General features: G+C 57.4%; 1 protein-coding gene across 1 annotated transcript in view; it reads left to right on the top strand.

Moving 5' to 3' along the window:
• Positions 1 to 25,937, top strand: part of LOC120384945 (alpha-2-macroglobulin-like protein 1) — a 66,781-nt gene that overhangs the window by 31,167 nt on the left and 9,677 nt on the right. Inside the window, exons 16-30 of the mRNA XM_039504048.1 lie at positions 4,669 to 4,732; positions 4,874 to 5,019; positions 7,497 to 7,646; positions 8,245 to 8,433; positions 11,155 to 11,275; positions 17,862 to 18,009; positions 18,833 to 19,058; positions 19,304 to 19,430; positions 20,139 to 20,260; positions 21,113 to 21,164; positions 21,764 to 21,838; positions 22,218 to 22,394; positions 22,871 to 22,952; positions 23,234 to 23,390; positions 24,615 to 24,689. Coding sequence (XP_039359982.1) covers positions 4,669 to 4,732; positions 4,874 to 5,019; positions 7,497 to 7,646; positions 8,245 to 8,433; positions 11,155 to 11,275; positions 17,862 to 18,009; positions 18,833 to 19,058; positions 19,304 to 19,430; positions 20,139 to 20,260; positions 21,113 to 21,164; positions 21,764 to 21,838; positions 22,218 to 22,394; positions 22,871 to 22,952; positions 23,234 to 23,390; positions 24,615 to 24,689 — 1,911 coding nt within the window. The remainder of the gene's footprint in view (positions 1 to 4,668; positions 4,733 to 4,873; positions 5,020 to 7,496; positions 7,647 to 8,244; positions 8,434 to 11,154; positions 11,276 to 17,861; positions 18,010 to 18,832; positions 19,059 to 19,303; positions 19,431 to 20,138; positions 20,261 to 21,112; positions 21,165 to 21,763; positions 21,839 to 22,217; positions 22,395 to 22,870; positions 22,953 to 23,233; positions 23,391 to 24,614; positions 24,690 to 25,937) is intronic.

Here is a 25,937-nt window from a genome sequence, read left to right as displayed (position 1 = left end):
AGAGAGAGAGAGAGCAGGAGGTGCGCTATCAGAGCAGTGGGGAATTGAACTGGTCCTTTGAATTACAAGGGCTGGGATAGATCAGCCTGGCTGTCCTGGGGGGGCTGGGGAATGGGATACCTGCCTGAATCCTCTTTCTTGCACCCCCAACTCTGCTGGCTCAGTCCATGGGGAGGAGCGGCTACACCTTGCCCTGATTCCAGCCTGCATGGCCATCCCCACATACACGCTGCAAAAAGAAGAGCAGATTCTCCCAAAACTGGTGGCTCACACTGAAGTTAGACTCACTAACCAGTCGCAAACTGGTCCTGATCCCCCACACTGGTTATCAACAAGCTAAAAAAGAAATCACACAACCCGCTTTACTGCATTCCAGTTCTCTGGCTCCCAATCAGCACCTAGGTCCAGTACAGTGAGAAGTCATTTAAAACCTCCGCTCGCTATACAAAAGGTTATTCTGACCCCAAAGGGTCACCCACGCCACCAGGCCAATATTAGTGTGGATCTTACCCAAAATACCATGCTGCCAGCCAGTCCTTTAGTGTCTGAAACTAACATAAGAACGGCCATACTGGGTCAGACCAAAGGTCCATCTAGCCCAGTATCTGTCTACCGACAGTGGCCAATGCCAGGTGCCCCAGAGGGAGTGAACCTAACAGGCAATGATCAAGTGATCTCTCTCCTGCCATCCATCTCCATCCTCTGACGAACAGAGGCTAGGGACAACATTCTTACCCATCCTAGCTAATAGCCATTTATGGACTTCACCACCATGAATTTATCCAGTTTTCTTTTAAACACTGTTATAGTCCCAGCCTTCACAACCGCCTCAGGTAAGGAGTTCCACAAGTTGACTGTGCGCTGCGTGAAGAAGAACTTCCTTTTATTTGTTTTAAACCTGCTGCCTATTAATTTGGTGACCCCTAGTTCTTGTATTATGGGAATAAGTAAATAACTTTTCTTTATCCACTTTCTCAACATCACTCATGATTTTATATACCTCTATCATATCTCCCCTTAGTCTCCTCTTTTCCAAGCTGAAGAGACCTAGCCTCTTTAATCTTTCCTCATATGGGACCCTCTCCAAACCCCTAATCATTTTAGTTGCCCTTTTCTGAACCTTTTCTAGTGCTAGAATATCTTTTTTGAGGTGAGGAGACCACATCTGTACACAGTATTCAAGATGTGGGCGTACCATGGATTTATATAAGGGCAATAATATATTCTGTCTTATTCTCTATCCCCTTTTTAATGATTCCTAACATCCTGTTTGCTTTTTTGACCGCCTCTGCACACTGCGTGGACATCTTCAGAGAACTATCCACGATGACTCCAAGATCTTTTTCCTGACTCGTTGTAGCTAAATTAGCCCCCATCATATTGTATGTATAGTTGGGGTTATTTTTTCCAGTGTGCATTACTTTACATTTATCCACATTAAATTTCATTTGCCATTTTGTTGCCCAATCACTTAGTTTTGTGAGATCTTTTTGAAGTTCTTCACAATCTGCTTTGGTCTTAACTATCTTGAGTAGTTTAGTATCATCTGCAAACTTTGCCACCTCACTGTTTACCCCTTTCTCCAGATCATTTATTAATAAATTGAATAGGATTGGTCCTAGGACTGACCCTTGGGGAACACCACTAGTTACCCTTCTCCATTCTGAGAATTTACCATTAATTCCTACCCTTTGTTCCCTGTCTTTTAACCAGTTCTCAATCCATGAAAGGACCTTCCCTTTTATCCCATGACAACTTAATTTACGTAAGAGCCTTTGGTGAGGGACCTTGTCAAATGCTTTCTGGAAATCTAAGTACACTATGCCACTGGATCCCCCTTGTCCACATGTTTGTTGACCCCTTCAATGAACTCTAATAGATTAGTAAGACACGATTTCCCTTTACAGAAACCATGTTGACTATTGTTCAACAGTTTATATTTTTCTATATGTCAATTTTATTCTTAACTATTGTTTCAATAATTTGCCCAGTACCGACGTTAGACTTACCGGTCTGTAATTGCCGGGATCACCTCTAGAGCCCTTTTTAAATATTGGCGTTACATTAGCTAACTTCCAGTCATTGGGTACCGAAGCTGATTTAATGGACAGGTTACAAACCTTAGTTAATAGTTCCGCAACTTCACATTTGAGTTCTTTCAGAACTCTTGGGTGAATGCCATCGGGTCCCGGTGACTTGTTAATGTTGAGTTTATCAATTAATTCCAAAACCTCCTCTAGTGACACTTCAATCTGTGACAGTTCCTCAGATTTGTCACATACAAAAGCCAGCTCAGGTTTGGGAATCTCCCTAACATCCTCAGCGGTGAAGACTGAAGCAAAGAATCCATTTAGTTTCTCTGCAATGACTTTATCGTCTTTAAGCGCTCCTTTTGTATTTCGATCATCAGGAGGCCCCACTGGTTGTTTAGCAGGCTTCCTGCTTCTGATGTACTTAAAAAACATTTTGTTATTACCTTTGGAGTTTTTGGCTAGCCGTTCTTCAAACTCCTCTTTGGCTTTTCTTATTACACTCTTGCACTTAAGTCGGCAGTGTTTGTGCTCCTTTCTATTTGCCTCACTAGGATTTGACTTCCACTTTTTAAAGGAAGTCTTTTTATCTCTCACTGCTTCTTTTACATGATTGTTAAGCCACGGTGGCTCTTTTTTAGTTCTTTTACTGTGTTTCTTAATTTGGAGTATACATTGAAGTTGGGCCTCTGTTATGGTGTCTTTAAAAAGCGCCCATGCAGCTTGCAGGGATTTCACTTTAGTCACTGTACCTTTTAACTTTTGTTTAACTAACCCCCTCATTTTTGTATAGTTCCCCCTTTTGAAATTAAACGCCACAGTGTTGGGCTGTTGAGATGTTCTTCCCACCACAGGGATGTTAAATGTTATTATATTATGGTCACTATTTGCAAGTGGTCCTGCTATAGTTACCTCTTGGACCAACTCCTGCGCTCCACTCAGGATTAAATCTACAGTTGCCTCTCCCCTTGTGGGTTCCCGTACCAGCTGCTCCATGAAGCAGTCATTTAAAGTATCGAGAAATTTTATCTTTCCATTTCGTCCTGAAGTGAAATGCTCCCAGTCAATATGGGGATAATTGAAATCCCCCACTATTATTGGGTTCTTAATTTTGATAGCCTCTCTAATTTCCCTTAGCATTTCATCATCACTATTACTGTCCTGGTCCGGTGGTTGATAATAGATCCCTAATGTTATATTTTTATTAGAGCATGACATTTCTATCCATAGAGATTCTATGGAACATGTGGATTTGCTCAAGATTTTTACTTCATTTGAATCTACATTTTCTTTCACATATAGTGCCACTCCTCCCCCTGCATGACCTGTTCTGTCCTTCTGATATATTTTGTACCCCTGAATGATTGTGTCCCATTGATTGCTCTCAGTCCACCAGGTTTCTGTGATGCCTATTATATCAATATCCTCCTTTATCACAAGGCACTCTAGTTCACCCATCTTATTATTTAGACTTCTAGCATTTGTGTACAAGCACTTCAAAAACCTGTCTCTGTTTATTTGTCTGCCCTTTTCTGATGTGTCAGATTCTTTTTTATGTGACTGTTTATCATCTGATCTGGCCCTTACATTATCCTCTTCTGTCCTCTGCTCCTGACTATAACCTGGAGATTCTCTATCATCAGACTCTCCCCTAAGAGAAGTCTGTGTCCGATCCACATGCTCTTCTGCAGCAGTCGGCTTTCCCCCATCACCTACTTTTAAAACTGCTCTACAACCTTTTTAATGTTTAGTGCCAGCAGTCTGGTTCCACTTTAGTTTAGGTGGAGCCCATCTCTCTTGTATAGGCTCCCCCCATCCCAAAAGTTTCCCCAGTTCCTAATGAACGTGAACCCCTCCTCTCTCTATAAACTAAAGAACTTTATTATAAGAAAACTTTATTATAAGAAAAAAAGAAAGACCAAGAAGAGAGTTGTTAAATGGTAAAACAATCACATACACACAGAGACTTCAAAGTCCATAGATCAGGTTCTGAGCAGTATTGGTGAGTTTGCTGGCTTGAAAGTCCCTCTGGAACAGATCCCCAGCTTGGATGGGTCGTTCAGTCCTTTGTTCAGAGCTTCGTTTGTAGAAAAGTTACTCCAAAGGAAAGAAGCAGGAATGGAGACAAAATGGAGAAGATGCAGCTGTGCTTTATATTTCTTTTGCCATGCGGCTGGTACTTCCTTTGTCCCAAACACAAGCTGCCCAGCACATGGCATGGAAAAGCCTTAGAGTTCTCTGTCCACCAGCCTGCCCCTACGTGCCTTGCTGGCTCCTAAGCTGTATCCCCTAGTTCCTGCCAATGGGGTCACTGTCGGGCTGATGATCCGTGATGGGCCATCGAACAGGCTCGGCAGTGCTGATGCCAAGCTGTCTGGGGGTGTCACCCAGAACCACAGCCTGAGTTTAGAAATCCAGATGTACCACACAGACCTAGAGCACACTACAAAAGTGATACAAAGATAGAAACAAGATCCTCATACTTGGCAAATCGCACCATTTCCACAGACCCCTTCCATGGCATCTCTGGCCAGATTCCCTGCAATTTTACAATGTTGGTATCAACAATACCATAAAGTGTCTCCCAGACTCCACACAGCGTCACACAGCTCAGTGACTCCCGTCTCCTCCTCCGCAGGTCGTGGCCAAAGGAGCCATCGCCAGGATCCTCCACAAGGGGCTGGACCTCAGGGAGGGGGCTGGTAAGTGGCGGAGGAGGGGTCTGTGCAGATAGGGGCGCCCAGGGGTGATTGGGGATTGAGCCCCCTGAGAGGGGCCGGGCTGGGGGAGGGGGCTCTGCTGGCTGGGCCTGACTTCCCCTGGGCGTTTCCCACCATCCCTAGGGCTGAAGGGCTCCTTCTCTGTGGAGCTGCCCGTCGGCGCTGACCTGGCGCCCGCTGCCAAGGTGCTGGGTTACACGGTGCTGCCCGATGGCGAGATGGCTGCCGACAGCTCCCGGCTGCACGTGCCCAAGTGCCTCCCGAACAAGGTGAGCCTGGGGCTCGGGGTGGAGGAGCCTCTGGTTGGGGGAATCGCTCCCTGCCCCATAACAGGAGCCCTGAGCAGGGGCATCGCTGGGTGCCCCCCGGCCCCTCCCTTCCCAGCCTCACAGCAGCGCCAGGGTTGTTGGGGCAGTGCCAGCTCTGCTGAATTGCTCACTAGCCATTTCGCCCCTGCCTGCAGGCGTTCCCACGGTGACGGGAAGAGCTCCAGCCCCCACACAATGGAGGAGCAGGTGCCTGCCCTCCCCCTCCCATTCCGCTCTCCCTGGCCCCAGCGAGTACCTGCTCTCCCAAACCCTTCCTGCCTCCCCCAGCCCAGCCTGCCTCCCCCGCGGACTCAGCCCCTCACTCCGGGCCCAGCAGGTACTTGCTGCCTGCCTGCCCCACCCCTCTCCCTCTGTCACAGAGTCCCCAGGCGATGCTCTGGAACTGCTCCCCACAAAGCCAGTCAGGACTTTGGGGAGCCTCTTCTCCCTCGGAGCAGACTGTCTCCAGGGCAAGAAGCTCACACGTCTTCACCTCCTGGGTCTCTCTTTGGAGCATTCAGCATCCTCTGCCCCTCCGTGCGCTTCCCACAGCGAGTCTGCCCCGGCGGGTTCCTGGGGAAGCCAGAGGGTCCTGCCCCCCCACTTCGCAGTCAGATGTGACTCTCAGCCAGGGGCGGCTCTAGAAATCACGCTGCCCCAAGCTGCGCGGTGCGCTGTGCCGCCCTTCCCCGGTTCTGCGGCGGGTCCCCTCTTCCCGCGGCTCCGGTTAAGCTCCCGCAGTCATGGCTGCGGCAGGTGGACCGGAGCCCGGGACGAGCGGACCTCCCGCAGGCATGACTGCGGCGGGTCCCCTGGTCCCGCGGCTCCGGTTCACCTGCCGCAGTCATGCCTGCGGGAGGTCCAGCCGAGCCGCGGACGGCGCCCGTCCGCAGCCATGCCTGCGGCGGGTCCCCTCTTCCCGCGGCTCCGGTCCACCTGCCGCAGCCATGACTGCGGCAGGTCTGCCGGCCCAGCCTCCTGCCCTCCCCGGCGGCAGGGAACGCCCCCTACATTTTGCCGCCCTAGGCACCAGCTTGTTTTGCTGGTGCCTAGAGCCGCCCCTGCTCTCAGCCAGCCAGTGAAACAGAGGTTTATTCGATGACAGGAACAGGGTCTAAAACAGAGCTTGTAGGTACAGAGAACCGGACCCCTCGGCCAAGTCCATTCTAGGGGACAGTGAGCCAGACCCCCACGTCTGCACTTCACTCCTCATTCCCAGCCAGCTCCAAACTGAAAACCCTTCCAGCCCCTCCTCTCTGCTCAGCTCCTTTCCCCGGGCCAGGAGGGCACCTTGCAGGGGAGGGGTCCAGCCCATCAGTTGCTAGGAGACAGAGTGTCAGGCATTTAGGTGCACTGGCTCAACCGGGGAGAATCCTGGGGCGGGGGCAGGATATGATGGTCTGAGCCCCCTTCCCCTCTGGAGGCTTACGGGGGGGGGCAGCTGCCCATATTTCTCTAGAGGGCTTCTAAGGGGCCGCTGCCCCTCCAGTCGACTGGGGCACAAGTGTCATGAGGGGAGGGGCCCCTCTCCTCCTCTGGGCCGGCAGCCGGCTCCCACTCTCAGCCAGCTGAGCAGCAGAGACTCCCCCCCCCCCCGGGAAGGCTGGAGCTCCCCTCTCTGGGCAGCCGGCAGGGGCACGTCCCTGTCATTGAGAAAAAGCTTTCGCCAGGGACCAGCCGTCAGCCCCCTCCCCACTGCACATAGGGGACAGCTGGGGGGAAGGCCCCTCCCCTCTGGGACTAGGGAGGTACAGATACAGAATTCCTCCTCTACCTCTCCCCTCCATCTTGTGGGGTCTGGCTGAGTCCATCTGCCCCCCCCCACTTCACCCCTCTGCCCTGGGGGTAAGTGTGGCCCATCTGCCTCCACCCCCCAGCCCGGAGAGGCAGTGCACTGTTACCCGGAGGCGTTTCAATGCCCCCCCTCGGCAATGGCCTCTCCGGTAACTGGCATCTGCTTGGTATTGGCCTCATCGCTCAGCCTTCAGCCGACCACCCCCCTCCGCCCCCCGGGCAGTGCTGTGCGTGTCCAGACACACTGGGGGGAGCTGGGGAGCGGAGATGCCAGAGGACAGGCTGCAGCCCAGGGCTTTGTCCTCGTCAAGAATCTCAGGACTTTTCAGGGGTCTGACTCCAGAGTTTTATCTGGTGGGGCTGGTGATCCTGTCGTATCCCTACCCCCTGCACCTCCTACCCCACCCCTGGGTGTCTATGAATAACTGCAGCTCCCTGAGCCGCCCCATGGGGGCGCTGAATGAGCCTGGGCTGCCTCGACCCCCCACCCCCTGCAGCAACCCCCAAAGCCCCAGCCCTTCCGCCAGCCGGGCCTGGGGCCAGAGTGACACTCGGTGCCTGCCCCCCTGTCCCCCCCCCCCGGGCCTGTCTCCCTCTGCCCCGGGGGTCTCTCCCCTCCCCTGTGACGCGCTGTGCCTCGCCAGGTGAAGCTGGCCTTCTCGCAGGACCGGGCCCTGCCGGGCTCAGAGCTCCAGCTGCGGGTGCAGGCTGCCCCCGGGTCCCTGTGTGCCGTCCGCGCCGTGGATCAGAGCGTGCTGCTCAGGAAACCCAAGGCCGAGCTCAGCGTCGACACAGTGAGTCCAGAGCAGCTCGGCCCCTCGCCCGGCCCCTCCCAACGAGTCTTCCCCCCTCGCAGGGAGAGTGATGCACGGCCGCTGGGGGACACCCGTTGAGGCCACCTCTCCCCGTCTGACGGCTGCTCTAATGGCACTTGTCACCCCTTAACTCTGGGGGGTCCCCGCTTGCCTTGTCTGTTCTCCCATCAGCCCTTCCAGTGCCCCCCTCCTGGCACCCCTCTCCCCGGCTCCGGCTGGGAACATGGAGCTCGGAGCTGAGATAATGGCCGGGGTAACCGGAGCTCGCTCTCCAGGGCAGAGCTGGTCCCAGGGGCAGGAGAATTCCCTGCCCCCATGTACAGCAGGTTCTCCCAGGGCATTGAGAGCCGTGGGTCCCTCTCCTAGGGCTGGGGGGTGAGAGGTGCAGGGACAGACGCCCACATGGGGGATGGGGATCTGTGCTGGGCAGGGTAGGGGGGGTGTCCAGGCTAGAGATGAGGCTGGGGCGAGAGTGGAGGTTGTGGGGTGATGTGTTAGTGGGAGGAGGGGCAGGAGCTGGCTCTGGGGTAGCTCGTGTCTTGGTTTCATGGCTGATGTCGTGTGTGTTTGTCTTTAGGTCTATAACCTGCTCCCGGATTTTCCCCGAGGAGACTATCCTGACGCAGTGCGAGAGCCTGAGTCATGTCCTTCTACGCACAATGCCATTCTAGTTCCTCACTGCTACGGCTTAGGTCCCAGGTGGAGGTGTCGCAGAGGGACTAGCAGCCGGACTACCACACTGGCTAACGCCTACAGCCTGTTTAAGGTAGGGTTGGGCCTGGCCAGGCCCCACACTCCTCTGTAGCCTGAAAGGACTAAACTGGCTCCGATGTGCCCAGAGCTGCCGGCATCCAAGGGCGAATCCCACCAAACGGCCCGGCCTGTTCTAATGAATCCCCAGGGATGCTCCTAGCAAACTCAGGCCTGGGATACACCTCCCCAGCCACCTTCAGACACGGCCCAGGCCCTGGGACAGATCCCCGGTGTATCCAGGGAGCAGGAACGCCTCATCCCGTCCCACTCCTGGGCACAAGGATATTACATACCCCATGGGCCGGTGCTGCACATTGCAGCGGGGTGGCTGCTCTGCTTGCACGGAGGTTGAGTGTCGCTGGCTGATTGAAGAGGAGTGTCTGAGTGCTCTGACATCCACAGCCTGGCCTGAGATTTGCTGTGCCTCATGGCAGGGCACGGTTGGCCTAGTGGGCCACATGTGGGGTCATTTGAGCCCCCCTCATAAAACGTGTTTACAGGATTGCCCGGTTCTCTTCATGCTGTTTGCCCTGATGTGCGGGGGAAGGGGGGCACGACCTGAAGGGAGGCCCCAGAGAGTGGGAGGCACATGTGCAGCCAGGCTGGAGCTCCGTGGAACCAGTGGGTTTGCAGGCAGTCTGGTGTCACAGTGACTGAGGGGCGCCAGGGGACGTGCTGTGACCCGTGAATCACCAGGGTACCCACGGGCTGTGAGTTCAGGCCCCACCCGGGGCAGGTTTCGGAGGCTGCGGGTTCCACCCATTGCCTCTGCTCTGCAGGGGCTCCGTTTGGCAGTTTTGCCCGAGCCCGAAATCTGGGGTTGAGGGCGACGTTTTCAAGGGCTGTAAGAGCCACGTGCAGGCGCTGCCGTTCCTGCAGAGGGTTGCCAAGGAAATGAGCATTGAGCAGAGGGAACGGCAAAACCTCCAGCACCCGGCTAGGAGAATCCCAGCAGGCTCCTCAGAGCTGGACTGAGGCAGCCTGGACCCTTCGAGGTTCACGTGCCCCTCTCCTCCTGCCGCAGGCACAGCTCTGTGTGATGGGATCCCCGGGTGCACCCTGGAACTGGGATACTGCTGTGCCCCCTTCACTCTCCAGCCTGGGCTGTCTCTCCCAGTGCTTTGCTAGTGACAAGCAGCAAACCCCTCCAGACGCTGTGATCACTCAGCACCACAGCATGTGGAGCCCCTCACCCAGCCACATTGCATGAATGCTCCCAGCGCCGCATACGAATCACACATAGGAAGGCACCAGCCAACCTCCCAAGCCCCCCGCCTCGCACCCTGGAGCTGTTCCCTCTTGTCCTGCTCAGAAGCCTGGCCAGAGTAAGTTTATTACCCAGCCCACCCCTCCCTCGATGTGGAGAGGGGACACTCCAGCCTTTGTAACCTCAGCTGAGATTTCCCAAGACTTCAACCAAAACACCCTGTTTTCTGTAAAATATAACACAGATTTATTAACTACAGAAAGACGGTGATTAAGTGATTGTAAGTGGTGGGCACAAAAGCTCAGAGATAGTTACTAAAGAAAATAAAAGGTAAGTGTCACGGACTCACAGATTGTGCCCACTCTTGGCCCCGTGCAGTCCATGGGGGGGTGCCCCTCCCAGTGCGACAGCCCTTCTTGGGGGTCCACTCTCTCTTGGGGTCAGGCCCCTCCACCTCCTGGAGCCGCACCTCTCTGAGCCTTAGCACGTCTGTCTCTGCCGTGGGCCCCCTCAGGGAGTCCCCTCGCTCTGGACCCCCCGGGCCTCCTCACCCCCGAAGGGGTTGATGCTCCCCCCCCACCGTTCTCTAGACCGGAGTGACTCTCAGCCAGCATAAAACAGGAGGTTTATTGAGAGTTGAACACAGCACAGGAAACTCTCAGGCCCTCAGGCCTGGCCTCCCTCAGCACAGCACATCCCCCTTTCCAGCCCAGAGCCCCCCCTGCTTCCCAGCTGGGCCTCCGATATCCCCGGCCCCAAGCCTCGCCTCTGTCCATTGTCTTCTCTCCAGGTAAACAGGGTCGTAAACAGGAAGGCCTGGGTCTCCTCTCCTCTCAGCCCTCCTCTGGCCCCCTCTGGCTGGAACCGACTGGTCAGGTCACTGGGTTCCTTTCTTCACAGCCCATTGTCCTCCCACTGGCCAGAACCGGCTGTGACTCCTGAGCTGCATCTCCAGGGCACTAGGTCACCAGTCGCTGGGGTCTCCATCCTCCAGGCCATCGGCCGGGATCCCGAGTTCCCTCTCCGGTCCTCTGTAACAACAAACTCCCTCTCCCCTCCCCTCATTAAACCAGTAACACCCAGGGAAACTGAGTCCCACCCCCTCTGCATGAAAACCACTGGAAACCAAGGAGAAAGAAGAAACCCCCCCACTTCGTCACAGTAAGTGCACAGTCTAAATCTTAAACCTTATTACACTAGGAGTATTTGGATCAAGCAGTTTTCTCACCCCACTAGAGGTTACAAGTCTTAACACACAGGCTTCCCCTTTTCAGCCTGGGACCAGTCTCCTCAGTTCAAGTCTTTGTCCTCCCAGCGTTCTTGCAGTCAGACATGACTCTCAGCCAGCCAGTAGCACAGAGGTTTATTTGATGACAGGAACACGGTCTAAAACAGAGCTTGTCGGTACAGCAAGCGTTCTTGTTCCTTCTAGCATAGGTGGGGGAGGAGAAAGGCCAAAGTATGATGCCACAGGCCCCTATTTTAGCAGCTTCTGATGCTTTTTCCTCTGTCTTCCTTCTCACCCAGGATGCGGCTTTGAAAATTCTCACCAACACCAACACCGAGGAGCCCTGTAAACATGGACACTTTTTAACACATGCTGTCCTAGCCTCACCTGTCTGGCGTGGCCCTGCATTGTCCTCACCAGGTCAGTGGAATGGGCACTTCCATCCCTCCTGATCAGCAATTCCAAATGCCCTCTCTGCCCTCTGAGGGGAGACGGTCCTGTGGGCTCATAGATCGGGCCTGGGCCCTGGGTTCGGATTCTCCATTGTTCTCAATGGGGCCAGGGTGGGAGGGTTTCTCCAGTGTTGTCCGTGGGAGCTGGGCATACGTGATCATCTGACTTCCAGTTCAGCTCTGCTTCTCCCCCTTTGGCTGGAGGCTCTTTGAGGCAGGGCCCAACCTCCTGCAGGCACCACCCCAATACACGGGCTAATCACACAGTGCCAAGTGGTGGTGACCGTGGCATCGCCTGGCTCCTTGCCTGGCTCTCAGTGACTCCAGCCCAGGTACATTAGTTTCACACGGAGACCGATGGCTTTTCTAGATCCAGCCCCACACACTGCCCTGGGATCTGAGAGTCAAGCTGGGTGTTACGGAGGTGATCACATGGGGTCCTGCAAAGCCCACTAGTGCTCAGTGGTTGCGGTAGAAATGCACTGAGCCTCTCTAGGCCTTCATGTCCCAGCTGCTCAGTGCAGCTAATGAGTTGACCTGCCTGGCTAGTGGCTCTTTGTGAAGGGCTCTGGGAGCGCAACGTACCCTTAACACCGCTCAGGGCAGAGCTGGGTCTGAGCTCAGGACTCCCTGGCTCCTGCCAACGTGCTGAGTCCACCAGCGTGTGCTGCACGTAGGACACCCCCAGCCCGACCCCCTCCAGCCCCAGCTCTGCCAGCAGGGGTCAGTTCTTTGAGTGATTGCTCATGTGTATTCCACTATAGGTGTGTGTGCTCGCCACGTGCACCAGTGCTGGAAGTTTTTCCCTGAGCAGTACCCGTAGTGGGGGAGCACCACTGCGACCCCTAGAGTGGCGCTGACATATCGCACCATAAAGGGGGCTGCGTGCTCCCCCCACCCTCAGTTCCTTCTTGCCGCCAGTGAAGGTAGTCGGAACTTGCTCCAGCCTTGGCTGCAGCGTTATAGCCTTAGTGGTATCCAGTTTCCCTGAAAACTTCTTTGCTGAACTTTCTCTCACGAAGGCCTGGCTCGGGGCATGCCTCGTGGCCCAGGCTTCAAGTCGTGCGACTCCTGTCGCAACTCCATGCCCAGAAGCGATCCACACAATCAGTGTCTTCGCTGTCTGGGCGAGGCTCACATTAGTGAGAAGTGTAAAATTTGCCGCTCCTTCAAGCCGCGTATGAAGGAGTGTGAAATCTGACTCCGAGTTCTCCTCATGGAGTCGGCATTGGCCTTGGCACCAGCCCATCAAGCCGACCCCGCGCCCGGCACCTCGTCTTCAGCACGCAGCGAAGCGCCTCCGGTGCGTCGTCCTGATTCCGTGCCCAGTACCGTGTCCTCGGTGCGCAGCGACGCGCTGACGACAAGCCGGCACCACTCCCCAGCTAAACAAGGGAAGACTCAGTGGCACCGAGAGAAGGAGAGGGGTGAGGCCAGACCCGAGCTGGGCAGCCCACGATCCCCATCGGGACATAGACCTCCAACTCGCGCTGAGCGGAGTAGTCCAGTCCCATCCGCATGAGCCTCACCCGAAGTACGCATGCCTTCGACGCCAGAGGCAGCTCAGGCCGCGCGTGATATCTTAGCGCTTCCAGTGCCAGGAGCGCCGCCTCAGTCGGGCCCCTGGTCCCGTGGGAAGCTGCGCTTGGGCGCCCATCAGCCCTCCCTGGAGGTGTCGGAGGTTGAGGTACCTTCCCAGGTCGAGGTGCTGAGCAGAGCCCCGCGACGCACATCGACTCCGCGTCCCGGCTCTTTGGTCAGTGAATCCCACTCCTCCGGTCTCGGATGCCGTCAAGGAGGTGACAAGAGATGGCGCCGTTCCTCCTCCAGCCAGTCCAAGAGGAACCGGTCTCACTGCCGTCAGCACCAACGCTCATACTCAAGCACCCGCCATCACAGAGGCCATGCTCGGAGTGCGTCCCGAGAGCGCTGGCACCGAGGTGCCGTGGTCACAGGCGCCGCAGGGAGTCCAGAGACACCTCTTCGAACATTTACCTCTCAACTTCCTCCAGGTCAAAGTCTTGGGGCAGGAGCCGTCACGGTAGAGAGCGCTCCAGTTGTTCTTACGGCACCGTGCGTTCCTCCAGGGCTTCGGCGTCGGCGCGCAGCCGTCTCTCCCAGGGCTGCACTGAACCGCATGAGCAACCAGCCCTGCCGGCGCCCGATGCGTCTCATTTCCAAGCTGTTCCCTGGCAAGGAAAATGGTGCCACTGGGCACCGTGGCCTCAGGCACCTGCGCATCTGGGACCTCGCTCCGTGGCAGGAGCCTCTCAGGGCCACCCTGCGTTGACTCCCCGGCACCAGGATCAGACTGTGGGCGCCGAACCCCTGGCACCGACTCCAGCACCGGACCCAGACATTGAGCCCACGATGCCGTCGGTTGCTGAAGGCACTGCACCATCCACCTCTTCGGCGCAGGGCAATTCAGTTGTGGTGCCGCCTCCCTCTTCCCAAGAAGACTTCAAGACACACCAGGAGCTGCTTAGGAGGGTGGCAGCAAATCTCGAGCTCCAGGCCGAGGAGATGGAGGAGCCCTCCAATAACCTCTTTAATGTCCTCGCCTCCTCGGTACTGGGGCGTGTGGTGCTCCCATTCCATCAGGGAATAGCCAACATCACCACTGGCCTCTGGCAGACCCCAGCCTCCCTTGCGTCAGTTTCCAAAAAGGCCAAGAGGAAGTACTTCGTTCCCACAAAGGATCACGAGTACCTATACACCCACCGAGCTCCTAACTCCTTGGTGGTAGAGTCAGTCCACCACCGTGAGCGGAAGGGCCAGCCAGGTATTTCCTCATCCCGAAGGCGAAGAGTGGGCTCCGGCCCATCCTCGACCTGCGGAATCTCAACCAGTTCCTGGTTCATTGCAAATTCCACATGGTGTCCCTGGCCTCTATTATTCCATCCCTAGACCAAGGGGATTGGTTTACGGCGCTGGACCTCCAGGATGCGTACTTTCACATCCACATTTTCGAGGGTCACAGGCGTTTCCTCCGTTTCATGATGGGTCAGGACCACTTCCAGTTTACGCTCCTCCCCTTTGGCCTCTCTACTGCCCCCAAGGTATTTACAAAGCGTATGGTGGTGGTGGCTGCCCATCTCAGGAGGAAAGGGCTGCAGATCTTCCCCTACCTCAACGACTGGCTGTTCAAGGGCCGGTCTCGGTCTCGGGTGCAGCAGCACATGAGCATCCTGCTAAACACCTGCACAGTTCTAGGTAAACGAGGAGAAATCCATGTTAATCCCAGTTCAGGGCATAAGCTTTATAGGGGCACTGCTGGACTCCCGGGTGGCCATAGCCTCCCTCCCACGGGACAGATTCAAGACGCTCAAAGCTCTCATCGCCTCAGTTGTGGCCTTTCTGGTACCCACGGCACGGGTGCGCTTGCAAATCCTTGGCCACATGGCAGCATGCACCTATGTGGTGCGATACGCCAGGCTTCGCATGGGGCCCCTTCAGCTCTGGCTGGCCTCCCGGTACTCCCAGGCCAGGGACGGCCTCAACAAGGTTGTCTCAGTCCGCCCACGGTGGTGGCAGGTCTCCAACGGTGGTCCCTCCCGAGCAACATGCTCCGGGGGGAGTCTCCTTCCGAGAGCCCCCTCCCTCACTAGACCTAGTGTCGGACGCCTCTGACCAGGGCTGGGGAGCCCACTTGAGGGATGTCAGGACCCAGGGCATGTGGTCACCAGAGGAACTGACCCTGCACATAAATGTCAGGGAGCTCAGGGCCATACACCTGACGTGCTTGGCTTTTTGCCAGCACATACAGGGGAAGGTGGTCAGAGTCCTTACAGACAACACAACCGCCATGTATTACATCAACAAACAGGGGGCACGCGTTCCCGGGCCTTATATCAGGAAGCCCAACTCCTGTGGGAGTTTTGTATAGCCCACAACATACTTCTGTGGGCTTTGTACCTGCCTGGCAAGAGCAACACGCTCGCAGACCTGAGCAGGGTGTTCTCCCAGCAGCACGAGTGGCCCCTGCACAGGGAGGTAGCCAGGTGGATCTTCCTACGGTGAGGTGCTCCCCAGGTAGACGTGTTCGCCACCACCCAGAATCGACAGTGTCCTCGATTCTGCTCCAGAGTGGGAGGGGTGACGAGGCGATATCGGATGCCTTCCTGCTCCCATGGTCGGGGCCCCGGTTGTACCCTTAATAGGCAGGGTCCTACAGAAGGTGAAGTCAGACGGGGCGAGGGTTGTTCTCATAGCCCCGGATTGGGCCCATCAGCATTGGTACGGGTCCCTACTGCAACTCTTAGCAGCTCCTCCGTGCAGGCTGCCGCTCTGCCAGGACCTCTTCTCCTAGGAGGAAGGTCGCCTCCTCCATCCCAGCCTAGCTGCACTCCACCTGACAGCGTGGCTGCTCCATGGTTAAATGAGGAGGAAGGGAGGTGTTCTGAGGATGTGAGAAAGGTCCTGCTGGAAAGTAGGAAACCCTCCACATGTCAAACCTACCTGGCTCAATGGTCTAGGTTCTCTATGTGGGCGAGGGATAGAGGCTCCTCTCCCTTCTCCGCATCTATCCAGCTTGTCCTCGGCTACCTCCTCCCCCTTAGGACACAAGGGCTGGCGCCCTCCTCTATCAGGGTGCAGCTGGCGGCCATTTCAGTTTTCCACCCCCCGGTGCAGGGCCGCTCTGTGTTCTTCCATCACATGATGGCCCGGTTTCTGAAAGGGTTAGATCAGGCATTCCCTTACGTGTCATGGAGTCCCTGGGCGATGCTCTGGAAGGCAGGACTTTGGGGAGCCTCCTTTCCCTTGGAGCAGACAGTTTTCAGGGCAAGAAGCTCACACGGCTTCACCTCCTGGGTCTCTCCTTGGAGCATTTAGCATCCTCTGCCCCTCTGTGCGCTTCCCACAGCGAGTCCGCCCAGGTGGGGTCCTGGGGAAGCCACAGGGTCCTGCACCCCCACTTTGCAGTCAGACGTGACTCTCAGCCAGCCAGTAACACAGAGGTTTATTTGATGACAGGAACACGGTCTAAAACAGAGCTTGTCGGTACAGCAAACCGGACCCCTCGGCCGGGTCCATTCTGGGGGGCATTGAGCACTTCACTCCTCGTCCCCAGACGGCTCCAGACTGAAAACCCCCCAGCCCCTCCTCTCTGCTCAGTTCCTTTCGGGGGCCAGGAGGTCACCTGACCTCTTTGTTCTCCCACACCTTTAGCATCCCCTTGCCGAGGGGGAAGGGCCTGGCCATTAGTTGCTAGGCAACAGAGAGTCGGCCAGGAACTGAGGGCCCCCCCAGTATTCAGACGGAACATTAAGAACAGCCCCACTTCGTCACATTATGCCAGACCCCCGGCCCCACTCTGGGACCTGAACCTGGGGCTCTCCTGCCTCACAGGGCCTCCCTTTGAGCCGTTAGCCACGTGCTCGTGGTCCCACCTGTCGTGGAAGGTGGCATTCCTAGTGGCCATCACCTCAGCCCGCTGGGTCTCGGAGCTCAGGGCCCTGACTTCTGAACCACCGTATACGGTTTTCCATAAGGACAAGGTTCAGCTCTGCCCTCACCCCGCTTTTTTGCCGAAGGTAGTCTTGGCTTTTCCCATGGATAAGGACATTTTCCTCCCGATCCTCTGTCCTAAACCCCATTCCTCCAGTGAGGAACGCCGCATGCACATGTTGGACGTGCGCAGAGCACTGGCCTTTTACCTGGACAGAACCAGGTCATTTAGGAGGTCCCCCCAGCTTTTTATTGCTTCGGCCGAGCGTATGAGGGGACGGCCGGTGTCCACCCAGCGCATCTCCCGCTGGATCACCTCGTGCATTCGCACCTGTTACGACCTGGCAGGGGTTCCCCCACCTCTTATTGTGAAGGCTCATTCGACCAGAGCCCAGGCCTCATCAGCAGCCTATGTGGCTCATATCCCTATTCAGGACATCTGTAGGGCTGCTACGTGGTCCTCTGTCCACACCTTTTCATCGCACTATGCGATCGTCTCCCAAACGAGGGATGACGCCGGATTTGGTAGGGCGGTGCTCCGCCCCGGTAACCCTTCGAACTTTACATTTAAACTCCTACCCGCCTCCATCAGGTCTAGCTTGGAGTCACCTACTGTGGAATACACAGGAGCAATCACTCGAAGAAGAAAGGACAGTTACCTGTTCCGTAACTGGTGTTCTTTGAGATGCGTTGCTCAGGTGTATTCCATGTCCCACCCTCCTTCCCCTCTGTCGGAGTTGTCTGGCAAGAAGGAACTGAGGGTGGGGGGAGCATGCAGCCCCCTTTATAGCGTGATATACAGGCGCCACTCCAGGGGTTGCAGCGGTGCTCCCCCAGTACGGGTACTGCTAAGGGAAAAACTTCCGGCACTGGTGCACGTGGCGAGCACACACCCCTCTAGTGGAATACACCTGAGCAACACATCTCGAAGAACGCGTTATGGAACAGGTAACTGTCCTTTCTCAGAGCTCCCGGGGGCCACGTGCAGTCCCTGAAATGTCTCCAAACATCAAGACTTTGCAGGTGCAAACACATGTGAATCATCGTCTGGGTTTGCCCCCAAACCAGGGTGGGGCTCCCTCAACCCCCCTTTGTATCTTTTCTAGACATGATCCCTGGGGCAGCACATGTGGACAGTGCAGCAGGGACCCCAGTGAGCAATGCCCGGCCCGTGCCAGAAGCCTGCACCCAGGAGGAGCCAGCGCCACGTCCGTACTTCACAGAGACGTGGCTGTGGGACCTGGTGCCTGTGGGGTGAGTGAGGAGCTGTCAACAGACTGTCCCTGCGGAGCAGTCTCCAGGCCAGACCCTTGAAAACAGCAGCTCCAGGTGGTGCACTGGCTGGGGGAGGGCCAGCTGCCCACCTGGCGTTGGTTCCTGCATCCTGTTGCCAGCGGAGAGGGACCCAGCACAGCAACAGGGAATAACAAGCCCCCAGGGCCGTGGGATTCATCTCTTTACAGATGTAACGAAACCCCAGAGCGGGGGAGGGGTCTGGGAGCCCAGGCAGCACCATGACCCTGCATCTCACCAGCAGAGGGGGGTTCACGCCAGCCCCTCCCCAGCCATTCCCTGGATCCAGTCGGGTCGGCAGGGGGGTTTATCATCCCAACCCCATTGCCCTTCATGGTGTTTTCATTCCCACACGGTGCCTGGGAGCTTCGATGCTGAGAACATGGGAGGGGTTTGAACCCCCGGGAGGGTGGCATGGAGGGTGGCACATGGAGTGGGAGGGGTAGGGGATCCCGAGCAGGGGGAATTGAGACTGACCCCAGGAATAGCCCCCTGACAGGGAGAAGTGTCCGGCTGTGGAAGGGGGGATCCCCATCCCGTGGGACATTGAGCCCAGCCCGGAGAGCCCCGGGGCAGGGAAGGATCCTGCACTAGCTGGCGTGGGGCGGAGGAGGGGAGGATATGGGGGCACTGACAGCTCTTCCCCTCTCTGCTGTCTGGCCCCTGTTTCTGGCCCCAGCCCAGCGGAGGGTCGGGCAGGGACGTCTCCAGTGGCCGTGCTCGTGGGCGCTTCCCAGGGGGTGGCCGCGTGTCTGACGCTCTGTTTGTGTCCGTCCCGGCCCAGCGAGGGGGGCTCCAAGGACGTCCCAGTCTCGGTGCCCGACACCATCACGGAGTGGAAAGCTGGGATGTTCTGCACGGCGGAGCTGGGCTTTGGGCTCTCGCTTACGGCCACCTTCACGGCCTTCAAACCCTTCTTTGTGGAGCTGGCCTTGCCGTACTCCGTGATCCGGGGAGAGGCCTTCGCCCTAAAGGCCACCGTCTTCAACTACCTGCGGCAGTGCATCAAGGTGAGCGCCGCCCGGGGCTGGGCTGCGGGGGCTGCTGGGGCCGGTGACCTGGGGCTGGGGGGCTGGGCAGCGGCTCAGGCTGGCGAGTGGCACCGGCAGTCACTGGCTGTGACCCTGTGACCACTGGGGTCAGCACATCGCGGTGAGGGGGCCTGAGCCCCAGAGGGGTCACATCTCGGCTGGAGCTGGCACGTCTGAGTGCGTCCCCCACAGCCCTAAGGGGGCTCTCGTGTTGGGCCCCACAGGTGCGGGTGACGCTGGCAGAGTCTGCGCAGTTCCAGGTGCAGGCGGGTGAGGACGGCGCCTACACCAGCTGCCTCTGTGCAGACGAAAGGAAAACCTTCCTGTGGGAGGTGACAGCGAGCAGCCTGGGTAAGGGGCGCTGGGGGCTCTGTGCCGGAGGGGAGGGGCAGGGCAGGGGTGGGGGGTTCTGCACAGTGGGGGGCAGAACAGGGTCGCTCAGTGCCACATGGAGTTGCCCAAACACTTCAATTTAAACACACTGGATTAGCAATCAAACACGTTCATTAACCACGAACAGAGAGATTTTAAGTGAGTGCAAGGAATGGGGCATAACAGTCAGAAATGGTTACAAGAAAAATAAAGAGAAGACGTTTACTATTACCTGCCTTAACAAACTACATCCGATTCAAGCACAGTTTCTCCCCGCTCGCTTCCCAGTCTCACTGACCGAGCCTGTAGGTCAGGACCCCTCTGCCGTCCCGCTGGCTGCGATGTCACGTTCTGAGGTTCCCCCCGAATGCAGCTGTCAGGGATGTCAGCAGGGAGGGGGCAGGTTCTGGGTGGCCATTCGCTGTTCCCACACAAGGGCTAAGGCAGAGAAACCAATTACACTCCACTCATCACTTCCCTCCGTCCTTCCCTTTCCCCCTTTCCTTCTCTCTCTTTTCTCCCCCAGTCTCTCACTCTCCATTTTCTCTGCTTTTCTCTCCCTTCTTCACTACTCTCCCCCTTCCCCTCCCCCTTCCACTATTCTCCCACCTTGGACCCGGGCTCCTCTCTGCCTCGGGCAGGGGCGCTGGTGTGTCTAACAGGGACGTCTCCTGCCTTGCTCTGCAGGGGAGGTGAACTTCACCGTCAGCACCGAGGCTCTGCACACCGAGGAGCTGTGCGGCACAGAGCTGGCCGTGGTGCCGGCCCAGGGGCGAGTGGACACTGTGATAAAGCCCCTGCTGGTCCAGGTCAGTGTCGGTCGGGGCCTCTGGGCAGAGCGGAGGGAGATCCGGGGCCTGGGTCTCACCCCCTGGTGGCCGTGGGCTGAGTCTGCACTTGTGATTGTTCTTTGTCCTGCCACAGAAAATAATGTCCCAGCACCGCACTGTCCGTGTCCCGGACCCCGACCTGCACTGTCCTGTCACGCGGCCCCATCCCAGCGAGATCAGGGAGCTGGCGGGAGAGTCCTGGGCAGGGCCGGCTCTAGGCATTTTGCCACCCCAAGCACGGCAGGCAGGCTGCCTTCGGCGGCTTGCCTAAGGGAGGTCCCCTATCCTGCGAATTTGTCGGCAGCCTGCGGGAGGTCCGCCAAAGCCGCAGGACCAGAGGAACCTCCCTCGCGGCGACCGGCACAGCACCCCCCGTGGCTTGCCGCCCCAAGCACGCGCTTGGCGTGCTGGTGCCTGGAGCCGCCCCTGGTCCTAGGGCAGACAGAGACAGGGGTTAGCCCCAAGGGGGTGGCTGAGTGTGACACACGGGAGGGCTCGAGTGGGCTGAGTGTGACACACGGGAGGGGTCGAGGGGGCTGAAAGTGACATACGGGAGGGCTCGAGGGGGCGGAGGGAACTAGCAGAGAGAAGCTCCGCGCAGAAGAGGGGGAAGCTGTGAGATCTGCTGGGCTGGGAACAGTCTCCCCGGGGAAGGGACGGGAGCCCCATCGCTGGGGCACTGAGAGCTGGATGTGCCCGAGCCCCACAGCACGGGCTGTAGGGGATGATCCTGCCCTGGCTAGCGGCACTGGCTGACCCAGCAGGCCCTGTCAGGCTGTGACGTGCGCGGTCCCTTCTCCTGACCTTCTGTCTGATGCTCCTTCCCCACAGCCGGGGGGGATCCTGGAGGAGAAGGTGCACAGCTCCCTGCTCTGCCAGGAAGGTAGGATCCCAGCACCTGTGTGGGGCTCAGTGGGTGTCACTAATGTGGAGAGTCTCTTGGCTGCGGCACGTCAGTGATGGCTGAGCCGCTGGATGGCCCAGCTAGGGGCACAGGAGCTGCCTGGCTGGACCGGACCAGGGGGCATCCAGGCCAATGTCTTGCCTGGGTCAGGGTCCAGGCCCAGCTGCTGGGGAAGATGCACCCCCTAGTGGGCAGTTATGGAACCGTCTGCCACGGGCCGAAGGCTTGAGCACCTCTGGCTCCTGCTCCCAAGTCTGACTGGGCCCCTGTTGTGCCAGCTCCTCTCCCCTGCAGCCTGGCCCCCGTGTGCACGATGCTCCCTGCAGAGCTCGTCACACCGGCTCTCTGGGGCCAGGAGAGGGACCGAGTGCCACAGGCAGGACCCCCCGCTGAGAACCCCCAGCCCTCGCCCTCAAGGGCACGTACGTGCCACAGCCGGGGGAGCTTGGTGTTGAGAGAGGGGCTGTGACTGGGCGAGAGCCCTGGACAGTGAGGAATGGAGGGATCTGATTGGCTGGAGGCAGGGGCAGGTTCCCAACAGGCCTTTAACGGTGTGTCTTTGCCTTCGTGTTACGCAGCCTCCGAAGAAATCTCCTTGCAGCTGCCAGTGAACGTCCTGGCGGGGTCCGAGCGGGCTCACGTGACTGTCCTGGGTAAGGAATTCCCCTTCGCCAGCCAGCCCGTCTGTGGCCCAGCGCTCTGATCAGAGAGGCTGGGGCATCACGGATGGAAAAGACCAATGAGGTCTAGTGGGTGTCTGGGGCCGGGGAAGGACCAGTCCCTGCAGTCTGTGCTCCAGGGCCTCATCACCAGTGAGGGGCAATAGACTCACACAGTGATGCCATGAAGCTGTGCCAGGGCATTGGTGCCTTGGCCATTCATCACCACGTATCCACTTAACCCCACCAGGCCTGAATCGAACTGGGGGTTCTGGGCCCCCGCGTGCCAGGGCTCCACTGACATGGTGTTAGGGACGGGGCAGCTGTTGTGCAGCCTGGTAATTCTCTGCTCCCCCGACTCCCTTGGTGCCAGGAGACATAATGGGCACGGCTCTGCAGAACACAGTACATTTGCTGGCCATGCCCGAAGACGATGGGGAGAAGAACATGGTCCGGTTCGCTCACAACATCTACATCCAGCAGTGCCTGGAGAAGAGCGGGCAGCTGAGCCCAAAGATCAGAGACGAGGCCAAGGGATTCCTCCAGAGCGGTGAGTGTCCTCCTGCCCCTGCGACCACCAGGGCACGGCGGGGCCATGCGAGGGCCCTGTCCATGCCACCTCTGGGGCCTGGGTTCCAATCCAGCCCCAGACCAGGGGCCTGGCTGACTCTGGGGGTCAGGGAATGAGATCCTTGGCCTTTCCTCTCTGGGGCACCAGTCCCGAGGGCCAGGACATAAGGACTGTTTGACTCAGGGTTGAGGGAATGGGAGAGGAGCCCTTTCCCCTCTAGGGGGCGCTGGTTGGGATCCAGCCCCAGGTCAGGGGGCTGGAGAGTTTGCGGGGATCAGGGCCCTATTCAGCCTTAACTCCATCCCCCTATTCAAACCGACCCCTGGAATCTCTGAGTCTCAGCGCCGTGGGGGAGGGGAGGGCTAGTGGGCTCCACGGGGCGCAGGCTGGGGGTGGATTCTAGCCCCTGGGGGTGAGCGGATCCAGGACTCGCTGTCTCTCTCCCGTCCCCGCAGGCTACCAGCGCGAGCTGCTCTATAAGCACAACGACGGCTCTTACAGCGCCTTTGGGGAGAGTGACGCCAGGGGCAACACCTGGTGAGGGGCCGCACGGCACGGGCGAGTCAGGGCTCTGGGTGGGCAGGACCTACCAGGCTGCAGCCTGACCCCCAGCCCCACTGCTATTCCAGTCCTGCTCCCCACACAGCTCTGCCCCTTGTACTCACTCCAAACCCCCACCCCGTTCCCATTCTGGGCTCCCCTGACAGCTCTGCTCACCCCCACAATGTTGACCCCCTGCCCCGTCCCCCATGCACCTCCCTCCTGGCCCGCAGCATCTCCTGCAGAGTGTCCCTCTCACGGGGTCTCTCCCCGCCCAGGCTGACGGCCTTCGTTCTCAAGTCCTTTGGCCAGGCCAGGCCCTACATCTCCATTGACGAGAAGCACGTAGAAGATGCCCTAAGATGGCTGCAGCGCCGCCAGCAGAAGACCGGCTGCTTCCGCAGTGTGGGGAAGCTGTTGAACAACGCCCTGCAGGTGGGAGGCTGGGGGCACAGGCTGATGGGATGGGGGAGGGGGGGGACAAGCTGGGGAAGGGGGTGGGGGCCCTTCAGCTGGTTGTTGTGACCCGTTTCGGGTTGGGGGATTCCCCTGGGTTTTTAGCAATGGCTGAAAGGCTGGAATGGCCGGGGCAGCGGGTTATTGCACCGAACGAGGGAGCAGCCCTCGCCCAGCCCCCCCCGCTCCTGCACAGCCCAGTCTCCCCGCGGGCACCAAGCAGACCCCACACTCATTGCATGGCATGGAGAGCCTGAGGGGCAGGGCCCAGCCCAGCCCTGAAGTCACGTGACTCCCACAACTCCCCAGGCGGCTCAGTCAGAAGGGCTGTCGCGGTGCATCATGAGAGACGTAGTCCGAAGGAGCCAAGTCCATGGGGGAGTGGGGGCACGTGGCCGGTGCAGCTGAATGTTGAACTGGTTCACAGTGGAAGGTTTCGGTTCAGGTCGCCAACCCGAGAGGCTGCGATTTGGGCCCTGCCGCCTCACAGCAGAATGTTGCGTTTCTATTTTCCCAACGGAAATTGAAACGTTTCAGCAAAAGTAACGTTTTTGTTTTGTGGAAACTGCATCGTCTGTCGAGAAATCATTTCAGCAGGAAATTCCCACCCAGCTCGAGTCACAGCCCAATTCCTGCCACTGCCCCGGAGTTTGCAGGGAGCTGGGACTCTACGGGAGGGGCTGGGGCTGTACCCGGCCGTTTGGGAGCCAGAAGGAGACAAATCTTAGGCAAAGTCCGGATTCCGGCACAGTGGGGGGACAATTTAATAAGCAGGAACTCGCCCAGCGAGGAGCGAATCCCTCAGCCTCTGCAGAAACGGCCCCTGGTCTTCACAGGAAAACTGGCAAATGTCAGTTCAAACCAACTTCCCAACCTCTGGTTCCAGAGGGGCTCAGATAAGGTTTTATGCTGGGAGCTCAGTGCAGCCCTGGCTATGGAGCCGCTACCGCCTCTCCTGAACTAGCCTGTGGAACTCACTGCCACTGTGTGGCCTCCTTAGCTGCTATGACTGGGGGTAGCTGCTTGGGACCCAGATGGGCCTGGCAGGACCCAGCAGGAGGCGGGACCCAAACCCAGCCATTTGGAGCGCTGGAGCTGGTTCTTTTCTATCCCAATGGGCCTGTCCTGGGCAGCGTCTCACCTGCTCCTGGCAGTGTGACCCTCAGCTCGGTCTGAGCTGACTCATTTCTCCATCCCCCTCAGGGCGGCATGGTGGATGAGCTCTCTGTCTCGGCTTACGTCACGGCGGCACTGCTGGAGCTGGGGCAGCCGCTTACGGTGAGGCCAAGCCCGGCTGTCCCAGGGGAGGGGCTGTCAGGATTTGGCGGGTCAGGGTGCTGTGGGGGGCAGTGAAGAGGCGGGTTGGTGGGGGGAGGGGAAGTTGACAGGTCATAGAATCATAGAATTCAAGATCAGAAGGAACCATTATGATCATCTAGTCTGACCTCCTGCAAGATGCAGGCCACATAAGCCGATCCACCCACTCCTTAGCAAGCGACCCCTGCCCCATGCTTCGGAGGAAGGCGAAAAACCTCCAGGGCCATTGCCAATCTTCCCTGGAGGAAAATTCCTTCCCGACCCCAAATATGGCGGTCAGCTGAACCCCGAGCATGCGGGCAAGACTCTCCAGCCATACCCTCTGGAAAAGGTTATATCATATCATTGACCCATTGTACTATTTACCAGTGTGGCACTTAATTGACCTATTGACTAAGCCCGTTATCCTATCATACCATCTCCTCCATAAACTTATCTAGCTTAATCTTAAAGTCATGGAGGTCCTTCGCCCCCACTGTTTCCCTCGGTAGGCTGTTCCAGAATTGCACTCCCCTGATGGTTAGAAACCTTCGTCTAATTTCAAGCCTGAATTTCCTGACTGACAATTTATATCCATTTGTCCTCGTGTCCACATTAGCACTGAGCTGAAATAATTCCTCTCCTTCCCTGGTGTTTATCCCTCTGATATATTTAAAGAGAGCAATCATATCTCCTCTTATCCTTCTTTTGGTTAAGGAAAACAAACCGAGCTCCTCAAGTCTCCTTTCATACGACAGGCCTTCCATTCCTCGGATCATTCTAGTGGCCCTTCTTTGTACCCGTTCCAGTTTGAATTCATCCTTCTTAAACATGGGAGACCAAAACTGCACACAATACTCCAAATGAGGTCTTACCAACGCCTTATATAACGGGACTACCACCTCCTTATCCCTACTAGAAATACCTCGCCTAATGCATCCCAAGACCGCATTAGCTTTTTTAACGGCCACATCACATTGCCTACTCATAGTCATCCTACGATCAACCAGGACTCCTAGGTCCTTCTCCTCCTCCGTTACTTCCAACTGGTGCGTCCCCAGCTTATAACTAAAGTTCTTGTTAGTCATCCCTAAATGCATAACCTTACACTTCTCACTATTGAATTTCATCCTGTTACTAATACTCCAGTTTACAAGGTCATCCAAATCTCCCTAGAGGATATCCCGATCCTTTTCCGAATTTGCAATACCTCCCAACTTGGTGTCATCC

This window comes from Mauremys reevesii, linkage group 17, assembly GCF_016161935.1.
Source record: "Mauremys reevesii isolate NIE-2019 linkage group 17, ASM1616193v1, whole genome shotgun sequence".
NCBI lineage: Eukaryota > Metazoa > Chordata > Testudines > Geoemydidae > Mauremys > Mauremys reevesii.
Note: the sequence above shows the minus strand (reverse complement) of the source record. Positions and strands in the feature narration are given on the sequence as shown.